Source organism: Macaca mulatta, chromosome 18 (genome assembly GCF_049350105.2).
Source record: "Macaca mulatta isolate MMU2019108-1 chromosome 18, T2T-MMU8v2.0, whole genome shotgun sequence".
Classification (NCBI taxonomy): Eukaryota; Metazoa; Chordata; class Mammalia; order Primates; family Cercopithecidae; genus Macaca; species Macaca mulatta.
Genome location: NC_133423.1, coordinates 78,072,977 through 78,092,980, shown reverse-complemented (window position 1 = coordinate 78,092,980; position 20,004 = coordinate 78,072,977). Strand labels below are relative to the sequence as shown.

The 20,004-nt window shown below is 42.2% G+C and overlaps 1 protein-coding gene across 2 annotated transcripts in view; it reads left to right on the top strand.

The window, feature by feature from the left end:
• LAMA1 (laminin subunit alpha 1) overlaps window positions 1-20,004 on the top strand; it is a 164,827-nt gene that overhangs the window by 121,616 nt on the left and 23,207 nt on the right. For both annotated transcript variants that reach the window (XM_001118617.5, XM_077974776.1), the window contains exons 39-49: window positions 26-189; window positions 2,470-2,605; window positions 3,113-3,206; window positions 5,107-5,223; window positions 6,986-7,168; window positions 7,483-7,637; window positions 9,266-9,409; window positions 10,309-10,442; window positions 12,475-12,625; window positions 13,701-13,825; window positions 19,466-19,616. In XM_001118617.5, coding sequence (XP_001118617.5) covers window positions 26-189; window positions 2,470-2,605; window positions 3,113-3,206; window positions 5,107-5,223; window positions 6,986-7,168; window positions 7,483-7,637; window positions 9,266-9,409; window positions 10,309-10,442; window positions 12,475-12,625; window positions 13,701-13,825; window positions 19,466-19,616 — 1,554 coding nt within the window. The remainder of the gene's footprint in view (window positions 1-25; window positions 190-2,469; window positions 2,606-3,112; window positions 3,207-5,106; window positions 5,224-6,985; window positions 7,169-7,482; window positions 7,638-9,265; window positions 9,410-10,308; window positions 10,443-12,474; window positions 12,626-13,700; window positions 13,826-19,465; window positions 19,617-20,004) is intronic.

Here is a 20,004-nt window from a genome sequence, read left to right as displayed (position 1 = left end):
TTACAATATTAATTTCTCCATGTAGCACTTAGAGCATCACCAGGATACGCTACTTTTATGGTCTGCCAGAATCAGGCACCACGTAGATGACCTGGTCATGCACATGTCCCAAAGGAACGCGCTTGACCTGGTCTACAGCGCTGAGGACCATGCCGCTGAGTTCCAGAGACTGGCAGACGTTCTGGACAGGTAGGAACATGCCTTTGTGGGAATTCAAGAGTTTGCAATCTATTGATTAGAGAAAACAAAGATGGACGTTTTTTTCACAGCGATGGGTCACTCTTCCTTTGTGTAAAAATGAGCACTCCTGTTTTATTTACCTGGCAAGTTGGATTCCCTCGTGTCCGCTAACATAGTTTACCATTGGCCTACATATCTGATGGAAAAATGCAAATAATGGAATAAGACTTAAAACACATAGTATGCGGCCAGGCACAGTGGCTCATGCCTATAATCCCAGCACTTTGGGAGGCCGAGGCGGGCAGATCATGAGGTCAGGAGATCAAGACCATCCTGGCTAACACAGTGAAACCTGTCTCTACTAAAAATACAAAAAATTAGCCGGGCATGGTGGTGGGCGCCTGTAGTCCCAGCTACTCCGGAGGCTGAGGCAGGAGAATGGCGTGAACCCAGGAGGCGGAGCTTGCAGTGAGCTGAGATTGTGCCACTGTACTCCAGCCTGGGTGACAGAGCGAGACTCCGTCTCAAAAAAAAAAAAAAACATAGTAGGCTACAGTTTCAAGCCATCAGGTCTTTATTAAGCACCTACTGAGTGCTCAGAGCTTTGTTAGGTTGCAGGTGGGACAGAATGAGGTTATTAATTTCTTTACAGATCCGGCCTTTTTGGAGTGTATTATTTGGGTGGAGGATGTGGCTGTCCACTCTCTCCTATAGAAGTGTTGAGAGTCTCTTTTCCAATCCCTGAGAGATACCACCTCCAATTATTTTCTACTGCCTGAAAGTCTGCCATTGTAATACAATTACTTTAACTTATATTTTTTGGATATTTGAAAAATATGTACTCAACTTGCTAAAAATGCCTTTAAATGAGAAGCACAATTTTAGCCAGCCGTTTCAAACTTGTCTGCACACTGGAATCTTCTGGGGAGCTTCGTAAGACGCCAATGCCTTTGTTCCTTAGCTGCCTCCCCCACAAAGGTTGTGACTTAATGGGACTGGGATGTAGCCTGGGTTTTGTGATTTTTTTTTAAACCCTAAGGTGATTCTAATGTGCAGCAAATGTGGGACCTGAAGTTTTAGGTGTTACCAGTGATTTACACAATACTGTGAGTTAATTGGTAAATTTCTTTCCTTAAAATTTGCTATGCATTATGGGTGACAAAGCTGGCCACACTGGGAAGATGTATGTTCTTGTGTGTGCGTGTTCTGTGGAAAGGGAAAGATAGATGCGTATCTCCTTATTTGAAAAATGCTGACATAAAAGATTAGTTCACACAACAAAAGCAATTAAAAATGATATGATAGAATATTGCATAAATTATGTGCTAAATTGAGTACTGCTTCCTAATATGTCTTGGGGATCAGTAGTGGAAAATGGCATGAGATACTAGCTTCTCTCTTCTCATCAGTTTTCATCATTTCCCCCACAGAGAAAAACATGTTCTGACTCCATACCTAGCTAAAACAAAATCTTTATTACTTTGTATGACTAGTAGAAGCAATTTGTTGTGATAACACGAAGTTAAATTAGTATATTTTATTTATAAATCATAGAATTTTGCCCATCCAATAGTAACAAGCAATAACTGCTAATATTTGGTCTGGGAATTGCCCGACTCAATAACCTTGGAAAGAAAATGAAGTGAGTTACTCAGCAGGCAAAGATGTGCCCATTGCCAGACTTTATTTTCAAGATCGAGAGCACTGGATGACCTTGTGCCATGACCGGTTACCAAGTTCCTAAGTGACGTGCCCACTTGTTAGAATGATGTTGAGCTGATTGAAATATTAGCTGATCTTCCTCCAGAATTTCTAGTGAATTTTGTAAAATTGTCATGCCATTTGAGGGATAAGATTCAGCGACCTCAAGTATGCTTAGGAACACTTCTTGGAGGTTAACAAGTGTGTTGCAGGGAGTTTATAACCAATGCAAACATACAACGGCACCCCAGACATGCACAGGGAGTTGGAACAGAGATTGAGGAATGCTGAGGGCAGCTTGTGGAAAGTGATGAATGGTTGTCTAAGGGAAACAGCAGTAGTCTCTTCTTGGGTATTGATTAAATAGCAGTTCTGAGTGTTATTGTGACAAAGTGGCTATGGCTTCTCAAAAATTGCTTTTGAAGTTACATGGGAACCCACAGGTTGTTATTTTTTATGGATGATACTCTTCTAAGGGGAAAGAAGATAGGAGGCTTTCAAGACTAGTAGGCATTTATGATTTTTGTGAGTGAATCGGCAAGTTTGATTTAGCTTATCATAACGTATCTAAATATGCTGCTTTGATAGTGGCCTTGAAAATGTCAGAAATGTGTCCCTGAATGCCACCAGTGCAGCCTATGTCCATTACAACATCCAGAACCTGATCGAAGAATCGGAGGAACTGGCCAAAGATGCTCACAGGACTGTGACTGAGATGAGCCTGGTAGGAAATGCCGTGGGCTTCTTTTTCTGGGCTCTGTGGGAGATTGTTCTGTACCCGGTTTGAACAGAGATCAGTGGCCCCCAATTCTGCCTATTAACATTCTTTTCTGGTGGAATCTGTTTCTGGCTTCTGTCATCATGTGATCTGTGCTTTAATTTTTTAAGATCATAAATACTTCTTTATACAGACTAGAAACCAGCGTAGAGATGAGAACAATCTCACATTTCCTTGAGCTAAAAATGATAATGCTACTTGATACCTACTGGAGACATTTTTCTTTAATTACGGTGAAAATCTCTATTGAATGGCTAGTTTCCTTCCTTATCTACTTAAAAATGTCTTTGTGTTCTCTTGCCTCAGCCATTTGAAATTGTCCCTACCTGGTACCTGGCTGACTTTCTTGCTGGGAATGTGGCTGGGGGCTACTCTGATGGAGTCACTTCCTCCATCTCCAGCAGGACTCCATCTGCCCTGCTCTCACCATGCTTAAGCGGTTCTGTTTTCCAGCTCTCAGAATCCCTTGTTTCTAATGGGAAAGTGGCCGTGCAGCGCAGCTCCAGATTTCTAAATGAAGGCGACAACCTCAGCAGGAAGCTTCCAGGTCAGCGTGTGGCTCGGACGGTGTAGACAGGCAGAGTGAGCGTGAGCATCTCGCTGAGCAACCTCTAAGAACGTTCTCTTTGCATGCAGCAACTTGAAACTTAGCATTTCTATGTCCTATTTATATTCCGATTTCCTATCATATAAACTTTCCTATCATGTAAACTTTCCTATCGTATAAACTTCCTATCACATCAACTTCATATAATTTGGCATTTTTATTCTAGTGATATCTGTTCCTTTATTGTGCAGTCGTCTCTATCTTTAACCTGTCCTTAATCCTCCACTCGTCGCCTTAGCTTGGAGCCTTCACTGTTCTTCCTAGTGTCTCTTGGGTTATCTTTGATTGTGTGCGCTCCTTTATTTTTCCTTGAGGAGATATATTATGCTTGATATTTGTTTTACCTTTCTCATGGGACTAATATCATGTTAGACTCATGGTAGGTTCTCGTTTAATAATTATTACATTAAATCATAATTGATTTAGCCATTTTCAAAAAAATATCTATGCAGTTAATTTGTCCTAAAGTTTCAAGAAAGAATGACTTGGCATATGTAAGAGCAATCCATCCAATAAACATAAACCAAAATGGCATCAGGAATCTGTTATGAAAGAGAAACTATGTAGGCATACTTTTTTAATAACAAATAACACGCTTTCCATCTTAATATATTCTAATAGATCAAAAATACCAAGATTTCTGGAGGAGTAAATAGTGGGCCATACTCACAGCTCATTCCCTTTACAGGTGACTTACTTCCAAGTCTAACACTGGATCCTTCCACAACTGTCTGAACCAAAGGCTTGGATATGTGCATAAATTTTTTTTCTCATTGAGTGACACAATTTAAAATTTGTGTTGGCATCTCACAGTATCGAAAATGCATAATGTGTTGATGGGCTGTAATTTCAGTCTGTACAACTAGAGGTACTTCATAGGTAGTGAAGTTGGGAGCTTGCTGGCAATTAAAATTTCATGTTTTCACCATGTGCTCAAAATCAAAATGTGATTATATGTTATGAACAGAAATTTTAAAAGCAAAAGCTGTGATCAAACTTGAGAAGGAGGTTGAGTTGAGTTCCAGTTGGGTGGCCAGAAGGGAATAGAAGGGGATGGAGGATTGGCCAGAGATGCAGGTGGGAGACTATGAGGAAGACTCCCAGGTGGGAGCCCACCTTAGGGGTTTGACAACCCAGAGGAGAAAGGTGACCAAGATTCAGATGGGGATAGAAAGTTAGTGCATCTGATTAAGACTGAGTGACTTAAACACAGCTCTTGGTCCTTGAGCTCTAGTAAAATTGGACATGAAATTTAAGTAGAAATATTAGTGAGAAAGTCAACAAGCGAAGTAGAGAAAATGATTGAGCAAGCTAGAAACACATTCTTAATTTCTTTTTTTTTTTGAGATGGAGTCTTGCTCTTTCTCCCAGGCTGGAGTGCAGTGGCGCTATCTCGGCTCACTGTAAGCTCCGCCTCCCGGGTACACGCCATTCTCCCGCCTCAACCTCTCGAGTAGCTGGGACTACAGGCGTCTGCCAGCAGGCTTGGCTAATTTTGTGTGTGTGTGTGTGTGTGTGTGTGTGTGTGTGTGTGTGTGTGTATTTTTAGTAGAGACAGGGTTTCACCGTGTTAGCCAGGCTGGTCTCAATCTCCTGACCTCGTGATCCACCCGCCTCAGCCTCCCAAAGTGCTGGGATTACAGGCGTGGGCCACCGCGTCCGGCCCACACTCTTAATTTCTATAATGAATGTTGCTCAGTCTTGCTGGAAAAACTGTCAATATTGGGAGTCTCTTTAGAAAGCTATGAATTCTGTAGATGGTCAAGAATGACAAAGCTGTTGCCTAGGCAACCTTTTAGTAGGCTAACCTGAAAGGAAACATTTTTCTCCCTTTAAATAGTTATTGCATTGGAACTGAGTGAACTGAGAAATAAGACAAACAGATTTCAAGAGAATGCTGATGAAATTACCAGGCAGACCAATGAATCAGTCTTGATACTCAGAGCAATTCCTGAAGGTAAGTGGAAAAGACGTTCTTCTTTAAATCACGTCTTCTCACTGTAAAAGCATCACTCAGGAGCGTAAGGAAGTCCCGCCTCAAGACTGGTCAAGGCGCTAGCTCAAAAATGAGACTAAGATTGACAAAATTTTTACTTGGAAAGGAATAAGACTTCGAAATGAAAATCATTGGTTTTTAAAATAACATCACAATACTTGCATCAAACTGCTAGAATTTATAATCTTAAAAACAGAGATTGCGTAGTACCATCTGAATTGCTTACTTTTGAAATGCTTGACACATTGCTTAGAGGAAGAAGGACCATTGAAAGAAGTCAGCAAGTAAAGAAGCTGGAATGTGCTTTACCTGCCTAAGGGGAAAATGCCAGATTCATTATCAGTGTGGCAAACTGAAGACTGCTTGCTTGGCCGTCTTCCTTAGCGAGGCAGTAAAACATTAGGCTCACTGATCACTTTAATACTGATGGTTTAGAAATGTGGTATTCTTGAAAATTTTAAATAGGTTAATTTTTTTAAGTCTAATACAAATGAATTGCGCTACACCTCAAACTTCTCTTTTGTTCTTTTGTTGTCTTTTACTTCTAAAGTTTCTATTGTTTTATAGAGACCAGGTCTTGCTATGTTGCCCAGATTGGCCTTGAATTCTTGGCCTCAAGCGACCCTCTTGCCTTGGTCTCCCAAAATGCTGGATTACAAGCGTGAGCCACTGTGCCCATCCTCCTTTTTTGCTTAATAAACATCTTTTGAAAAAGTTTTATAAAGTGCTCAAAGGAGCACTTTAAAAGTGCTTTAAAGCCCTTAAAAACAAGAAGCCCAAAGTCCTGTCTGCAGGGCTTCTGTGTGTAAGCATGGAGTCACCTGGGGAAACTGGGCATGCTGCGTTGGGCTTACTTCTTGCCTTGAAACAATGAAGCATTTTCTGATCTGGAAGACTTTTTTTTCCTTTTCTTTTTTTATAAGGATGCCATGTATATTTTGACTAAATGCTTAATAACATTTTTATTTGAAAATAATTTTGAGCTTACAGAAAAGTTGCAAGGAAAGTAAAAAGGCCACCTGTATACCCTTTTTCCAGCTTTTTCTGCGGTAAATGTTTTGCCCCACTTGTGATTAAATGCTTCAAAAATGAATGATAGTGTCTTTTAAAAATCCTCACCCAGATTTTCTAGAATAACTGAATTCTAATTTACCTTGAGTGGCTGTTTAGCCTTTATTCTGCTGTCACTTCTAGCAGCCAGTTGATGCTATGGGCAAATACCTCTTCCTGTAACTTAAGACATTCCCACCTCAGCTGCAGAACTAGGATCCAAATCCTTAGTATCCAGACATGAAAGGAGGTGGAGAACATGTTTCATGAAGGTGAGAAGGGGGTGATGGAAAAGGACCCAAATAAAGAAATGTAGCTGATTAAGATGTAAGACACAGATCACACGGCGATTGGTCATTACTTTTGTGATCTCATTGTGTACTGAAATCATATTCCAGAGAAGTATTAACAAAAATTATTTCATTTGTCCCTAAAAGGGGATAGTAGAGCATAAGATATGCAGTTTTAATATTGCCATTAGAAACAAGAAGCTCTTAGGTCATTGACCCCTGCCCGAAAGAAAAAAAAAGCAAACAAGCCAGCCTCAGTTTGTGTTGAGCATCAGTAATATGACAATAATGTATTTCTGTGCAAAATTACATTTGTGGTAGTTTTATTCTTTTCTCTGTGTGTAAGCAGCAAAAGTGCATGCTTGTGTATACATTTATTTTAGATACAAGAGACAAAGGAGCCAAAACCAAAGAGCTGGCCACGTCTGCAAGCCATAGCGCGGTGAGCACGCTGAGGGACGTGGCAGGGCTGAGCCAGGAGCTGCTGAGCACATCTGCCAGCCTGTCCAGGGTCAACGCCACATTACAAGAGACACACCAGCTTCTGCAGGACTCCACCATGGCCAGTATGTCAGTGCCCTTCCTTCCAGTCATGACCATCTGTGTCATGCAGACATGGAGCTAGCTAAGTACACAGTGGTGCGTTGTTCACAACTTTCCTGAAAAGTAGCAGTATGCCAATGTCTGGATTAGCCTTTATAAAGAAAAGGGCCTTAGTCTATGCATGCTACTGGTGCAGTTTTCATCTTAGTACCAAAATGTCATGGATTTGATTATTAGGGTGTTGTTTTACCCAGTGCATTCTTAATGGACAATTAATTATCTTGTTTTTCCCTCTCCCCAACTTTCTTGCCACCCCTTGCCTTCTTGTATTTGTTAGCTCTGTTGGCTGGAAGAAAAGTCAAAGACGTGGAAACTCAAGCCAACCTTTTGTTTGATCGGTTGAAGCCTTTGAAGATGTTAGAAGAGAATCTGAGCAGAAACTTATCAGAAATTAAACTGCTCATCAGCCAGGCCCGGAAACAAGCAGCTTCTGTGAGTTTGGGGCCCCGTGGCTTTCATCACTGGGCTCTCAGTCATGTGGAATCCCAGGGAATTCAGGCAGACGTGGCTCTCAGCCACACTACGTCCCTTAGGCCTTCCAAAGACCCAGATCCCAATAATCCGGGCTTCCTCACAGCCCTGTCTTGGTATATTTAAAGCCAATAACTAGCTTCATTTTCTTTGAGTTCTGCTTTTATTCAACATGCTTCAAAATGTTGTTAGCAAAGAGATTTCCATGTCTTTATGGAGATTTATCATTATAGACTGGATAGTGCAGAACATGTCGAATCTACATGTTAACATTACTCTAAGTTTATGGGTTGCATATGGTGTTATTTCTTCATTTTACCAACTTAGTTTTAATAATCCAAGTATTCTTTAAAGTGTTTGTGTAGTATGGGCGTCATCCTTGAGGTGTCTGAGAAAACAATTTGTATGCAACAAAGGCTGCACAAATCCAGGTCACTAAGTGCCTGAGGCACTGGCCACCTAGAACAGTTCACACGTGAGAAGATGTTTTACCTGTGGCATATGGCACTGGCTGTGCCCTAAGGGAAAAAGTTTCCTTTTGAGAGAATGTGCAATCGTCATGTGACTGGGGACTTCCAGAGGATGAATGCAGCCTCTGGGCTTGCATTTGTCCACCTCAGGCTTTCTAGGGAAGAGAAAGGAGCACACGCTCTGTCTTTTCCTCTCAAGTGTCCTTGCTATTGGAAAAGGAATGTTGGTTTCCATGAGCTCTGGCTTGCATCTGTTTCAGTTACAGTTGCTAAATAAATATAGGCTGGGCATGGTAGCTCACATCCATAACTCCCACAATTTGGGAGGTTGAGGTGGGAGGATTGCTTGAGGCCAGGAGTTTGAGATGACCCTAGGAAACATAATGAGATCCTGTCTCTGCTAAAAAAAAAATCATAATAGCTGGGCTTGGTGGTGTGAACCTGTAGTCCCAGCTACTCAGGAGGCTGAGGCAGGAGGATTGCTCGAGCCTAGGAGTTCAAGGCTGCAGTGAGCTATGATCACGCCATTTGCACTTCAGCCTGGGCAACAGAGCAAGACCCTAAATAAATAAATAAATAAATAAATAAATAAATAAATAAATGTAAGCCCAAGGAATGCTTCTTGATGCTATGGTTAATACCAAACTTAGACTCTTTAAGACTAATGTAAGATACATATGCAAAGAATTACTAATCAAAGAAATATGTAGTAAGTACAATAATTGCTCTATAAATATCTGCTGAGTGAATAAATATATTACCTCTCCATTTATTCACCAGATGATTATCAAATATCCTCTTTGTGTCAGGCAGAAAGATTCCAAGGTGATAAAATCCTTGTCTTTAAGGAATTAAATCTTATGTGAGCAAGACAGTTTCCTATATAAAATAACTTATTAAAAACTAACACTGATTTTCTCATATTTAAACACTTTACCAAATGAAATCATTTTTATTACCATCTGATATGTCACTTCATGAAACATGAACCATTGTGTATTAACAAGAGAGGAAGCCTGCCTCAGTGAAAATTCATGACAGAATAGCGTTGTTGAGCTGCTGGTGAGCTGCTGGTGTGCGTCACTAAATGATGAGGACACTTGCATTTTCCTTCTACAGATTAAAGTCGCCGTGTCTGCAGACAGAGGTTGCATCCGGGCCTACCAGCCTCAGATTTCCTCTACTAACTACAACACCTTAACACTAAATGTTAAGACACAAGAACCCGACAACCTTCTCTTCTACCTCGGTAGTAGCACCTCTGTAAGTGATGGACATTTGGAAAGCAGCACTGAATTTTTTATGCACTTCTAGATTTTTCTGAATTTTCACTTATTTGGTGGAAAAAAAAAAAAGGGGGGGGCCTTAGCGAAGTCTCTAAATCTCCCATAGGGACTAACCTTTGTTAAAATGGTAGCATTAGGTTACAAATGAGCAAACGACCAAATTGAAAGCCTGTGAGAAGGGAAGTGACATTTCTGAAGGACGCCATCTTAACTGCAAGCCCTGGGGATGGAACGTTTTTGTGATTCCCCCAGTGACCCCTGGAGTGACTATCAGAATTGTCAAGCTTCTGTCAGGTTTTTCTTGCCAAGAATTCCAGTGGTCCCCAGATGGCAAGTGCCTGTGGAAGGTCTTTGATACCTTGGCTGTGCCAGTGAGAACAGGTCAGAAGCCTTGGGTGTGTAGGGCAGAAAATGTTAACAAGCACATAGAGTGTCTGAAATGTCTTCAGGAGATAAGATGCAAAGCACAGGCAAGCCTGTGACAGGGGTGGGACCTCATGGCTCCTGTGTTAATGCATGTTTCACATCCATTTCTTACCTCGGACACTGGGCAGACAAGCAAGCTCAGTGCCTTCCCTGGTGCTCCTGCTGGACTGCCTGTGACCCGCAGCGAATTTTCCCGGGGACTCTATGGGAGGTATTGAGGAGGACCAGGCCAGGCACGCAGGGAGGCGCTAATGTCCCCGGGGCTGTGAGTCATGCCCCAGCTCCAGGGAGGGGACCATTTCAAACAAAAGAAAATAGATTTGGGGGTTTTGTTTTTTATTTATTTAATTTTCAGAATAGAGAAAACACCGTAAGAATTGACTCTGTAAAGTGTGGTGGTGGTTGGCAAACAGTGTGTAAACTGATCCCCGTTCATGCCCCGCCCCCCAGTCTGATTTCCTTGCAGTGGAGATGCGGCGAGGGAAAGTGGCCTTCCTGTGGGACCTGGGCTCCGGCTCCACACGCTTGGAGTTTCCAGACTTTCCCATTGATGACAGCAGATGGCACAGTATCTATGTGGCCAGGTAGTAGAGAATGTTCTCTCAGAGCACCTCTCTTTTTTAAAGTGTGTCTCATAAGTAATTACACGCTTGTAACGTCATATAATAGGCTTTGAAACTTCTGGAAAGTCAGATTATAACCAAACAATACTTGGTTTAGGTTAGCTGTAGAAGTAAGCATTTGTGGCCGGTGGCTCACACCTGTAATCCCAGCACTTTGGGAGGCCGAGACGGGTGGATCACCTGAGGTCAGGAGTTTGAGACCAGCCTGGCCAGCACGGTGAAACCCCATCTCTACTAAAAATACAAAAATTAGCTGGGCGTGGTGGTAGGTGCCTGTAATCCCAGCTACTCAAGAGGCTGAGGCAGGAGAATTGCTTGAACCCAGGAGGCGGAGGTTGCAGTGAGTGGAGGTTGCACCACTGCACTCCAGCCTGGGCGACAGAGCTAGACTCCATCTCAAAAAACAAAGAAAAAGAAGAAATAAGCATTTGTTACAAATGACAGAACTTCTTTTTTAAGGCTGAATAATAGTATTCCATTGTGTATATTTGTATAAAAGCACATTTTCTTTATCCATTCGTGTACAAAACCACATTTTCTTTATCCATTGATGGTTAATCATTCTACATCATATCCAAAAATCATAACATCATTTTGCATCTCAGAAGTATATACAACTATAATTTGACAATATATAATAAAAAGTAATTTGGCCGGGCGCGGTGGCTCAAGCCTGTAATCCCAGCACTTTGGGAGGCCAAGACGGGCAGATCACGAGGTCAGGAGATCGAGACCATCCTGGCTAACACGTGCAACCCCGTCTCTACTAAAAAATACAAAAAACTAGCTGGGTGAGGTGGCGGGCGCCTGTAGTACAGGCGCAGCTACACGGGAGGCTGAGGCAAGAGAATGGCGTAAACCCAAGAGGCGGAGCTTGCAGTGAGCTGAGATCCGGCCACTGCACTCCAGCCTGGGCGACAGAGCCAGACTCCGTCTCAAAAAAAAAAAAAAAAAAAAGTAATTCAAAAAATTTTTTTACATTAAGGTTTGGATTTTTTTCTTACTGCAGGAGAAACAAACTTACCAAAATCAACAATCAGAAGAAGAAAAAACTGAAAAGCTTAGGTTACCCTTAGAATGTCTAAAATGTCTAAAAGTTTAGGTTATCTTTAGAGACGAGGCATGGTGGCTCACTCCTATAATCCCAGTGCTTCGGGAGGCCGAGGAGGGAGGATTATTTGAACAACAAGGAGTTTGAGGTTAGCCTGGACAACATAGTGAGACCCTGTCTCTAAAAAAATTAAAAATGTATCCAGGCACAGTGGAGTGTGCCTGTAGTCCCAGCTACTCAGGAGACTCAGGCGGGAAATTGCTGGAGCACAGGAGGTCGAGGCTGCAGTGAGCAATGATCACACCGCTGTGTTCCAGTCTGAGTGACAGAGCAAGACCCTGCCTCTAAAAAAATTTAAAAATACAGAATGTTACTTTTGGAAAGTCTATGTGTAAGGCAGCCAACCTGGTAAACTTCCTCAGGAGAGAGGTGTAAGGTGTGGCATGGTAGACATTGCATGTGGCTGGCAGCACATTGCACGTAGACAAGGACCGAAAATAATGATGCAGGTAGGGGGGTGCATTTTCTTAAAATTCAGGCACAACGCAAAATTCTTTCTTTTAAAATCCTTCTCCAGAGGTAATCACTTTTGAGCAGCTTTAAGTATATGTTTTCACTTTTCTATAATATTATGGTTTGTTGGGATTTTTTTTTTATTTACAAAGTGGGGTAGTATTTACGGAGTAGACATGTCCTCGGATACAGTTTAGCTCATGTCAAATGTTTTAAGCAGGGACGCAACATGATGAAATTTCTGTTTCAGAAGAGCGACTCTTGAAGATTTGGGGCAGTAGGCAAGACTGGAAGCCAGGAGGCCAGCAGGGGGCGCTGTTGCAGGGCTCTTGGGGAGAAGCAGATGGTGGGTGTGAAGGAAACATGGGGATGTATGTGCGCCAACTGGAAATTCTGAAAGTTCCTTTTGCAATTCTTTGTGACCCTTAGATTTGGAAACATTGGTTCACTGAGTGTAAAGGAAATGAGCTCAAATCAAAAGCCACCAGCAAAAACAAGTAAATCCCCTGGGACAGCTAATGTTCTGGATGTAAACAATTCAACACTCATGTTTGTTGGAGGTCTTGGAGGACAAATCAAGGTAACATTCTGAAAGTTCTTCTGAACAGGACTGATTGACTGATTTTACCTATGTATAAAAGTCATGGGCTGAGCGTGGTGGCTCATGCCTGTAATCCCAGCACTTTGGGAGGCTGAGGTGGGCGGATCACCTGAGGTCCAGAGTTCAAGACCAGCCTGACCAACATGGAGAAACCCTGTCTCTACTAAAAATACAAAATTAGCCAGGGGTGGTGGTGCGTGCCTGTAATCCCAGCTACTCAGGAGGCTGAGGCAGGAGAATCACTTGAACCCCGGGAGGTAGAGGTTGCAGTGAGCTGAGATCGTGCCCTTGCACTCCAGCCAGGGCAACAGAAGTGAAACTCCGTCTCAAAAAAAAAAAAAAAAAAAAAAGGCATATGTTTAGATGGTTGAATATATACTAGGCAGATGAAGATGTTTCTGCTTCTTTTGTTTTGCTGCCTGACAGTTCCTCTGCACAATTAGGCTGGTTTTGCATAGTAAAGGGTGATGCTTAATCAGTAGCATAAATGGAGAAAAAGCCAATGGCTCATCTTGCTGTTTGGGTTTCTTTCCCAGTGATGAACAGGAAATTCAATGCTCCATGTTAATTTCTGTAAGGTTTCTTTATCTCTAGTCTAGCTCTAGTTAGTGGTTGATTAATACTAATTAGTGTTTAGCAAGAAAGCCCTCCATATTTATTTTATTATATCAGTTCTCCTGTCTCCAAATATAATTGCATTTTTTGGACCTGGATCAGTGCTCTGAAGTGGAGTCCAGGTCTCAGGTCCAGCTGGGCCCTCACTACCAATCACATTCTTTGGCTGTCTGTTTTCTCACCCATGCAACACGGTTTTCTCCATCAACCCTAGTCACTGAGATGATCTTTAAGATCCTGCCCAGTTGTCACTCATTCTAGGATTCCACTTCATAACTGGAAGGAAATCCAGTGATTACAAACTGGCCTTTTTTCTAATGTTGTTCTCTCAAAATTTGGATCTGTTAGATTGAAGCTCCCAGGGAGAAGTTTTGTGCACTTGGAGAATGTATTTTGCTTCGTCAGCTATGTATTGGTTATGTTTGCTTGTTTGCATTAGAAATCTCCTGCTGTGAAGGTTACTCATTTTAAAGGCTGCTTGGGAGAGGCCTTCCTGAATGGAAAATCCATCGGCCTATGGAACTATATCGAAAGGGAAGGCAAGTGCCACGGGTGCTTTGGAAGGTAAGATGTCCTCATGGTTTAGCACATAGTATGCCATTCTGTTAACATCTGAGAAGTGCTGAAATAATTTATTAATACATGTACCTCAAGGGAGGACAGAATTTGTGATATCACTGGTAGGTGTTTAGCTGCCAATTACAAAACCATGCTTTTTTTCACACGTTTGTTGTCAAAAAAAATCATCCTGTGACATTGGTATAATGTAGATTTTACCAATCTACATTATATTATTATATTATATTGTCAAATGGTATAATGTAGATTAGTTACTGAGAGAAGCACGGGTATCATTTTTAATCCTTTAAAAAGAAGTGCTCTTTTTCCTGTGGCTTGTATGCTTTGATCATGAATCATAAACCCTAAAGGTTTCAGACAATTTCTCGAACGGCCTTCTGTCTCAGAGAGCCACAACCAAATCTTTAGAAATCACTGTACATTTTTATTTTGAAAACATCTCCAAGGATAAGAATTTTTTCTTGTGTGGTCAATTTTTACAGATAAGTACTTCCCAATTCCGGACCAAGTACTTCCCAATTCCGGACCAGGTACTTCCCAATTCCGGATCAAGTACTTCCCAATTCCGGACCAAGTACTTCCCAATTCCGGACCAAGTTCTGTAATTCCAGAAATAAACTGCATTAGGAAATAGAGAAAAACGAGTATCTTTCTGCATATATTGATATAAAGGCATTCAAGGACTTAACCTTACCAAGTGCAACATCTTCACCCCCCACCCATTATTTTATAACAAAATAACTGCAACCCCTTAAGTATATAAAACCTGTTTTCCATCACTTTAGTAATTAAGACAATAAATTGCCTTTTTCAATTAGAGAAATGTAACATCTGATATAATTTCTCTTGTCTAATGGGCTGCTCTGTCCAGATGGATATCTGCAATTAACAGTGAGCAGTGGCAAGATCAGTTAAAGCAACTTACAGCACATTTAGAAACCCACGGGTGAATTTTTCATTTTGTCATTGTCAGGTCTATAGTTTAAGCCTTCTCTTTTTCCCCGTAAAAAGTTAGGACCAGGCGGGCATGGTGGCTCATGCCTGTAATCCCAGCACTTTAGGAGGCCGAGGCGGGCGGATCACCTGAGGTCAGGAGTTCGATACCAGCCTGATCAATATGTTGAAACTCTGTCTCTACTAAAAATACAAAAATTAGCTGGGCATAGTGGCACATGCATGTAGTTCCAGCTACTTGGAAGGCTGAGGCAGGAGAATTGCTTGAACCCAGGAGGCAGAGGTTGCAGTGAGCCAAGATTGTGCCACTGCACTCCAGCATGGGTGACAGAGCAGCAAGACTCCGTCTCAAAAAAAAAAAAAAGAAAAAAGTTGGGCCCAGAGACTTGGAGGCTTGGTGATTGTAGCCTTAGGATTGAAAAAGAATATAGGGTTTGGAGTCTTGGGTTTCTCAGGCTTCTGGCCCAGGTCTCCCACCAATTTTTTTTTCCCTGACTTTGGATAATAAGTCTCTTCACCTCACTGAGGTTTGGTTTCTTTCTCCAGAAAAGAAAAATGATCATCGTACTTGTCTTACCCACCTCTATAAATAATAGGGATGAACACACAACATGATGTGTGTGAAAGTGCTTTATAAACTGGAAACACTTCACCAGTCTTCACCACTGGTCTCCTACAGTGATGTGGCTTTGCTTTGTAGGTAAATGTCACAGGATTTTATTTTTTTCTGACAGTAAACATGTGAAAAAGCATGGCTTTGTAATTGGCAACTATGATAAAAAATGCTGTTGCCTCATGAGGTAATGACATGCCCTGCTCTAGAACTTCAGTGGAATGAGCACCTGAATTCAGGCTCTCTGATCCGTCACTTTTTCCTTATCCTGTGTTTCCAGCAAGGAACTCTTCCAGCAATTTAGACATTCTAACATGAGAAACACCCCCACCCCTAGACTCTGTCCCCTCCACTGACCCCAGATCATTAACCTCACTGATAGAAAGAGAAATGGTTAACAGAAATTAAACATTTCTAGTATGAAAAAGTCCCCCTGCTTTACCTGTGACAGTATCCTCTGTTTTCATCAGTCATTTCCAGAGGTGTTTTGAAACCATTGACGGTCAAACTACAGCACCGAATGAATTGAATGATTTCCGGCTCTTCTTTTCTTGTTGGGTTGAGGATAGTCAGCTTTTTAGGTGGTCGCATGTTTTGTTCCCCTTGAAATACCTGGCCTGCCACCGGATTTCCACCCACCTGGACCTTTGACTGGGTCAAAGATGCTCCCCTCCTGCCAACTTGAGACTGGCTGTTTGACGGAGGGCTGGCCACCCAGCTGAGTAGTAGAACCACATTGACTGATCAGCTCAACCAAACTAGGGTCTGATTAAATATGTTTTTCTGGGGACTGAACAAATCCGCTGGCTATTCTTGTATTATATTGGCCAACATTTCCAAAAATAGGTGTTTGTAAAGAATACTAGTTTGGCGTAGGGTATTAATAGGTATTGTGTACTGATCATAAATGTTTGGGAAACACTGAGTTAAAAAAATAAGCATGTTCCTTGGTTGCGAGGCTATCGGAGCCTTTAATTAGCATTAATATGCTAACATGTATGGTAGCCTTGTCCTGGGGAGAGGCCAGAGTTGCAGCGTTTCCCAAACTCACTTGAGCTTGAACCCTTTTTGAAAAGGTACCTCTGGGTGAGGCTCACGCTTGTAATCCCAGCACTTTGGGAGGCCAAGGCAGGTGGATTGAAAAAGATTAGCCAGGCGTGGTGGCGTGCGCCTGTAGTCCCCGCTACTCCGGAGGCTGATGTGGGAGGAGCGTTTGAGCCCCTGCACTTCTGCCTGGGTGACAGAGTGAGATCCTGTCTCAAAAAAAAAAAAAGGGCATCTGGAGTTTCTTCTGCTTCATAAAACATATTTTGTGAAGTGCTGGTACAGGCACAGATTGGTGCTTTATGTCTGTTCGTAAATTGAACTGTCTTCAGTTTAGGTAACATCCACCACTGCGCCCCTTCTCCTGTTAGACAAAAGCTTTAGTTCAAAGAGCTAATACCCTAATTCTAGTAACAATCCATTTTAGCAGACTTAGATGATCATTCCTTGTCCCTTTCAGTTTGTGTATAATTTGCCATTATTAAATCATTAGTGTAGCCCATCAGTGTCCTCTAAATTTTAAAAAAATTTTTGACCGTTTACTCTTAAATGTGATTTATATTACCAAGTAAATGAATTGAAACCTTTTTATTCCTCTTTGAATATATTATTATACTTGTACATGGTGTCACTCTGTAATTATGAGCAATCTTTTATGTTCTCAAAGGATACTACAAAATTAACCACTGATTCTAACAGTCCTCATCAAAATCAATATGGAAAGGCCCTTTATGTAATTAACAGGCATAATCCTTGCGTTATTTACAAGTGGACATTGTGACTGAGTGCTGGGTACACGGCTGGCCTTTGTCACGAGTCAGTTACCTGTGCTCCGGGCCCTCTGCTAGGTACCAGCCGTGTCCACGTACATCACACGTTTGTGTCCTCAGACATCTCATGGCCTAGGGGAAAATGCCTGTATAGAAAGCAGAAAATGCATGGGCTGTGGCAAGGGGCCAGAGCTGGAGAAGCAGCATCCCAAGCCCGAGCCAGGGTTCTCTCACGCCCTCGCGGGGTGGCAGCAGGGCACGCTAGTAGGTCAGCTCAGGGTTATCCAAACCTCATGAGGGAGCCCTCGGAGGATTGGGGAGGTCTGGTGATTCTTCCAGACTCACAGGGCTGAGCACTGGGGAGGGCGGACGCCCTCCTGATTGCAGGCTCCCACTTGAACCTGTGGGTAATGGGGGCATTTCCAAGGCTGGAACAGAGCTGTCCACGAAGTGCTGTGATGAACCGAGCTTTCATTTGTCCTGGGCCCTGACCAAGGCAGGGACCCACTTGGGGAACAGGCACCTGGGCCGACTGTTGAGGCACGTGTGCCTCTGGTCATAGTGGGGAAGCCGGCAGGGGCTCTGGGAGGAGTTCAGGGAAGTGACTGACATGGGGACAGCCTTCGGTCGTGTTCAGTCATCATTTCATTTGAGGCCCCCCTCTTCGTGGCCACTTCACTCCAGCAGGCCCTGTTGAGGGAGAGAACCCAGGAGCACAGCCCCCACCTTCTTGAGAGAGGAGGGCTCACGGGCTCTGGGGAGGGAAGGGCCATGCACTGAGGACCAGGACAGATTTCTGGAGTTTTGTTTGAAACCTGGCTTTGTGATTTCTTGGGGTGTGTCCTTGAACAAGGTACTTTAATCTTTGAGGCTCAGCTTTTCATAGGCGGAAAGGGGGACCAGCCCATCGAGGACCTCCAAACACAGCAGAATAATGAGAGAGCACGTCTGCTGTGTGCCAGGCACTGTTCTAAGAACTGCCTGGGGCAGCGCTCCCAGAGAGGTTTTATGGTTTTCTGTGTTTTATAGATGAAGGAAAGGGCACACAGAGAGGTTAAGTGAGTTTTCCAAGTTCACACAGCTAGTATGTTGGGGACCTGGGATTTGAACCCTGGTAGTCTAGCTCTAGAGTCTCTGTCCTCAGGCACATGCACTGTGGCTGGCCAAGAGGTAGAACAATGGAACATATGGCTAGGAAGCCAAAGGCTTAAGAATTAAAGAATTAAACCATAGTTGAAGAATTTATGCAGAGTGCATTTCTTTTAAGTTGTAATTCCTCAAAGAGACCACATGATGGAAATTTTTGAAAAAGCAAGAGTAGGTAGTTATCCATTTGAAACCTCAGGTTTCACAAAGCACTATTTTTTGTTTTGTTTTGTGTTGTTTTATCATCCATGGAAATGATTTTACTGTTTGGTTAGACTGCCTTGCTTGGAAATGTGGCACTGAGTTTGGTTGTTACACCTCTAACTGGGAGAAGTTCAAATTCTTACCCAAAAACCATCCTCATCCAAATTTCACTCTCAAGCCTTATGATATTCCAGGAAATTATTTTTGGAACATACATGATTCTGATCTGTTCCAGATGAATGGCTTTGTAATTGAACAGCGAGTCAAGTCAGCCTTTTGCTGTCTTGGGGGAGAAGACCAGGAAACACACTCACCTGAAAATGCCCTGGGCCGTATTATATCCCTGTTGTAACCCATGTACTCATCTCTGAGTATGATATGGGTCTTTAAGCTCATCCTGCAGATTTTTGAGGATGTCAGTGATTGTTTTGTGAAGTGATGATTCTGGTATATGGGCACAAACTTGCTTTCCATCGTAACTCTAGTTTCCCTGAGGTATTAGTTAAAACCTCATTGGCAGAGTGAAAATGTCAATATAAAAATTATTCCGAAGACACCAGAGTTAAGAGAGGACAGTTACATTAAAGGAGATTAGAACAAACAAATCCAGTTGGTAAACTGAAATATTTATAGCAGTTATCCTCCTATAAAGAAATGTCTTTTATCACAATGAATACTGCCTGCATTAACTTTATTTTCCTTATAAAGCAGTTGGGCATTTGTCTTGCATCTTCACATGGCAAAAGCATATTTTTAAATATTATCATCTACACTTGTTATGAAAGTATGGAACTAATAGCTCTCGGTGATCTTTGTGAAGAACTCAGTAAGTGTGTTCCTGGTTCTTTCTGCCCTCCTGAGAATGGATTCCATTTCATCTCTTCTGCTTTGCAGCTCCCAGAATGAAGACGCTTCCTTCCATTTTGACGGGAGTGGGTACTCTGTCGTGGAGAAGTCACTTCCGGCTACCGTGACCCAGATAATCATGCTTTTTAATACCTTTTCACCTAATGGACTTCTTCTCTACCTGGGTTCATACGGCATAGTAAGAGTCTTTATGGGGCCCTAGGCCCTACTATATATACACATTTAGATTGCTATGTGGTTGTTTATGTTTAATGAGGATTTACTAATTAAATATGTACATAGGTATGCCATACAATTTTTATGCGCATATGCTAGTATCAATGTATTTGTGTGCTAAACAATTTCCTCATTTAAAATTATTTATTATCATTGTAGAACCTTTAGAAAAATATAGAAGAACAGCGAGTAGAAACTGGCCTTCTAGTCTTTATAGATGTCAATTCAACATTTGTTATTAAATTTTGAGCTCAAATAATATGTCTTGTTCTGGGTTCACTGTGACCGCAGTGACATTGTTTGAATTCCATCCATGGGAATTTCATGTTCTTGTTTGCATCTCATGTGCT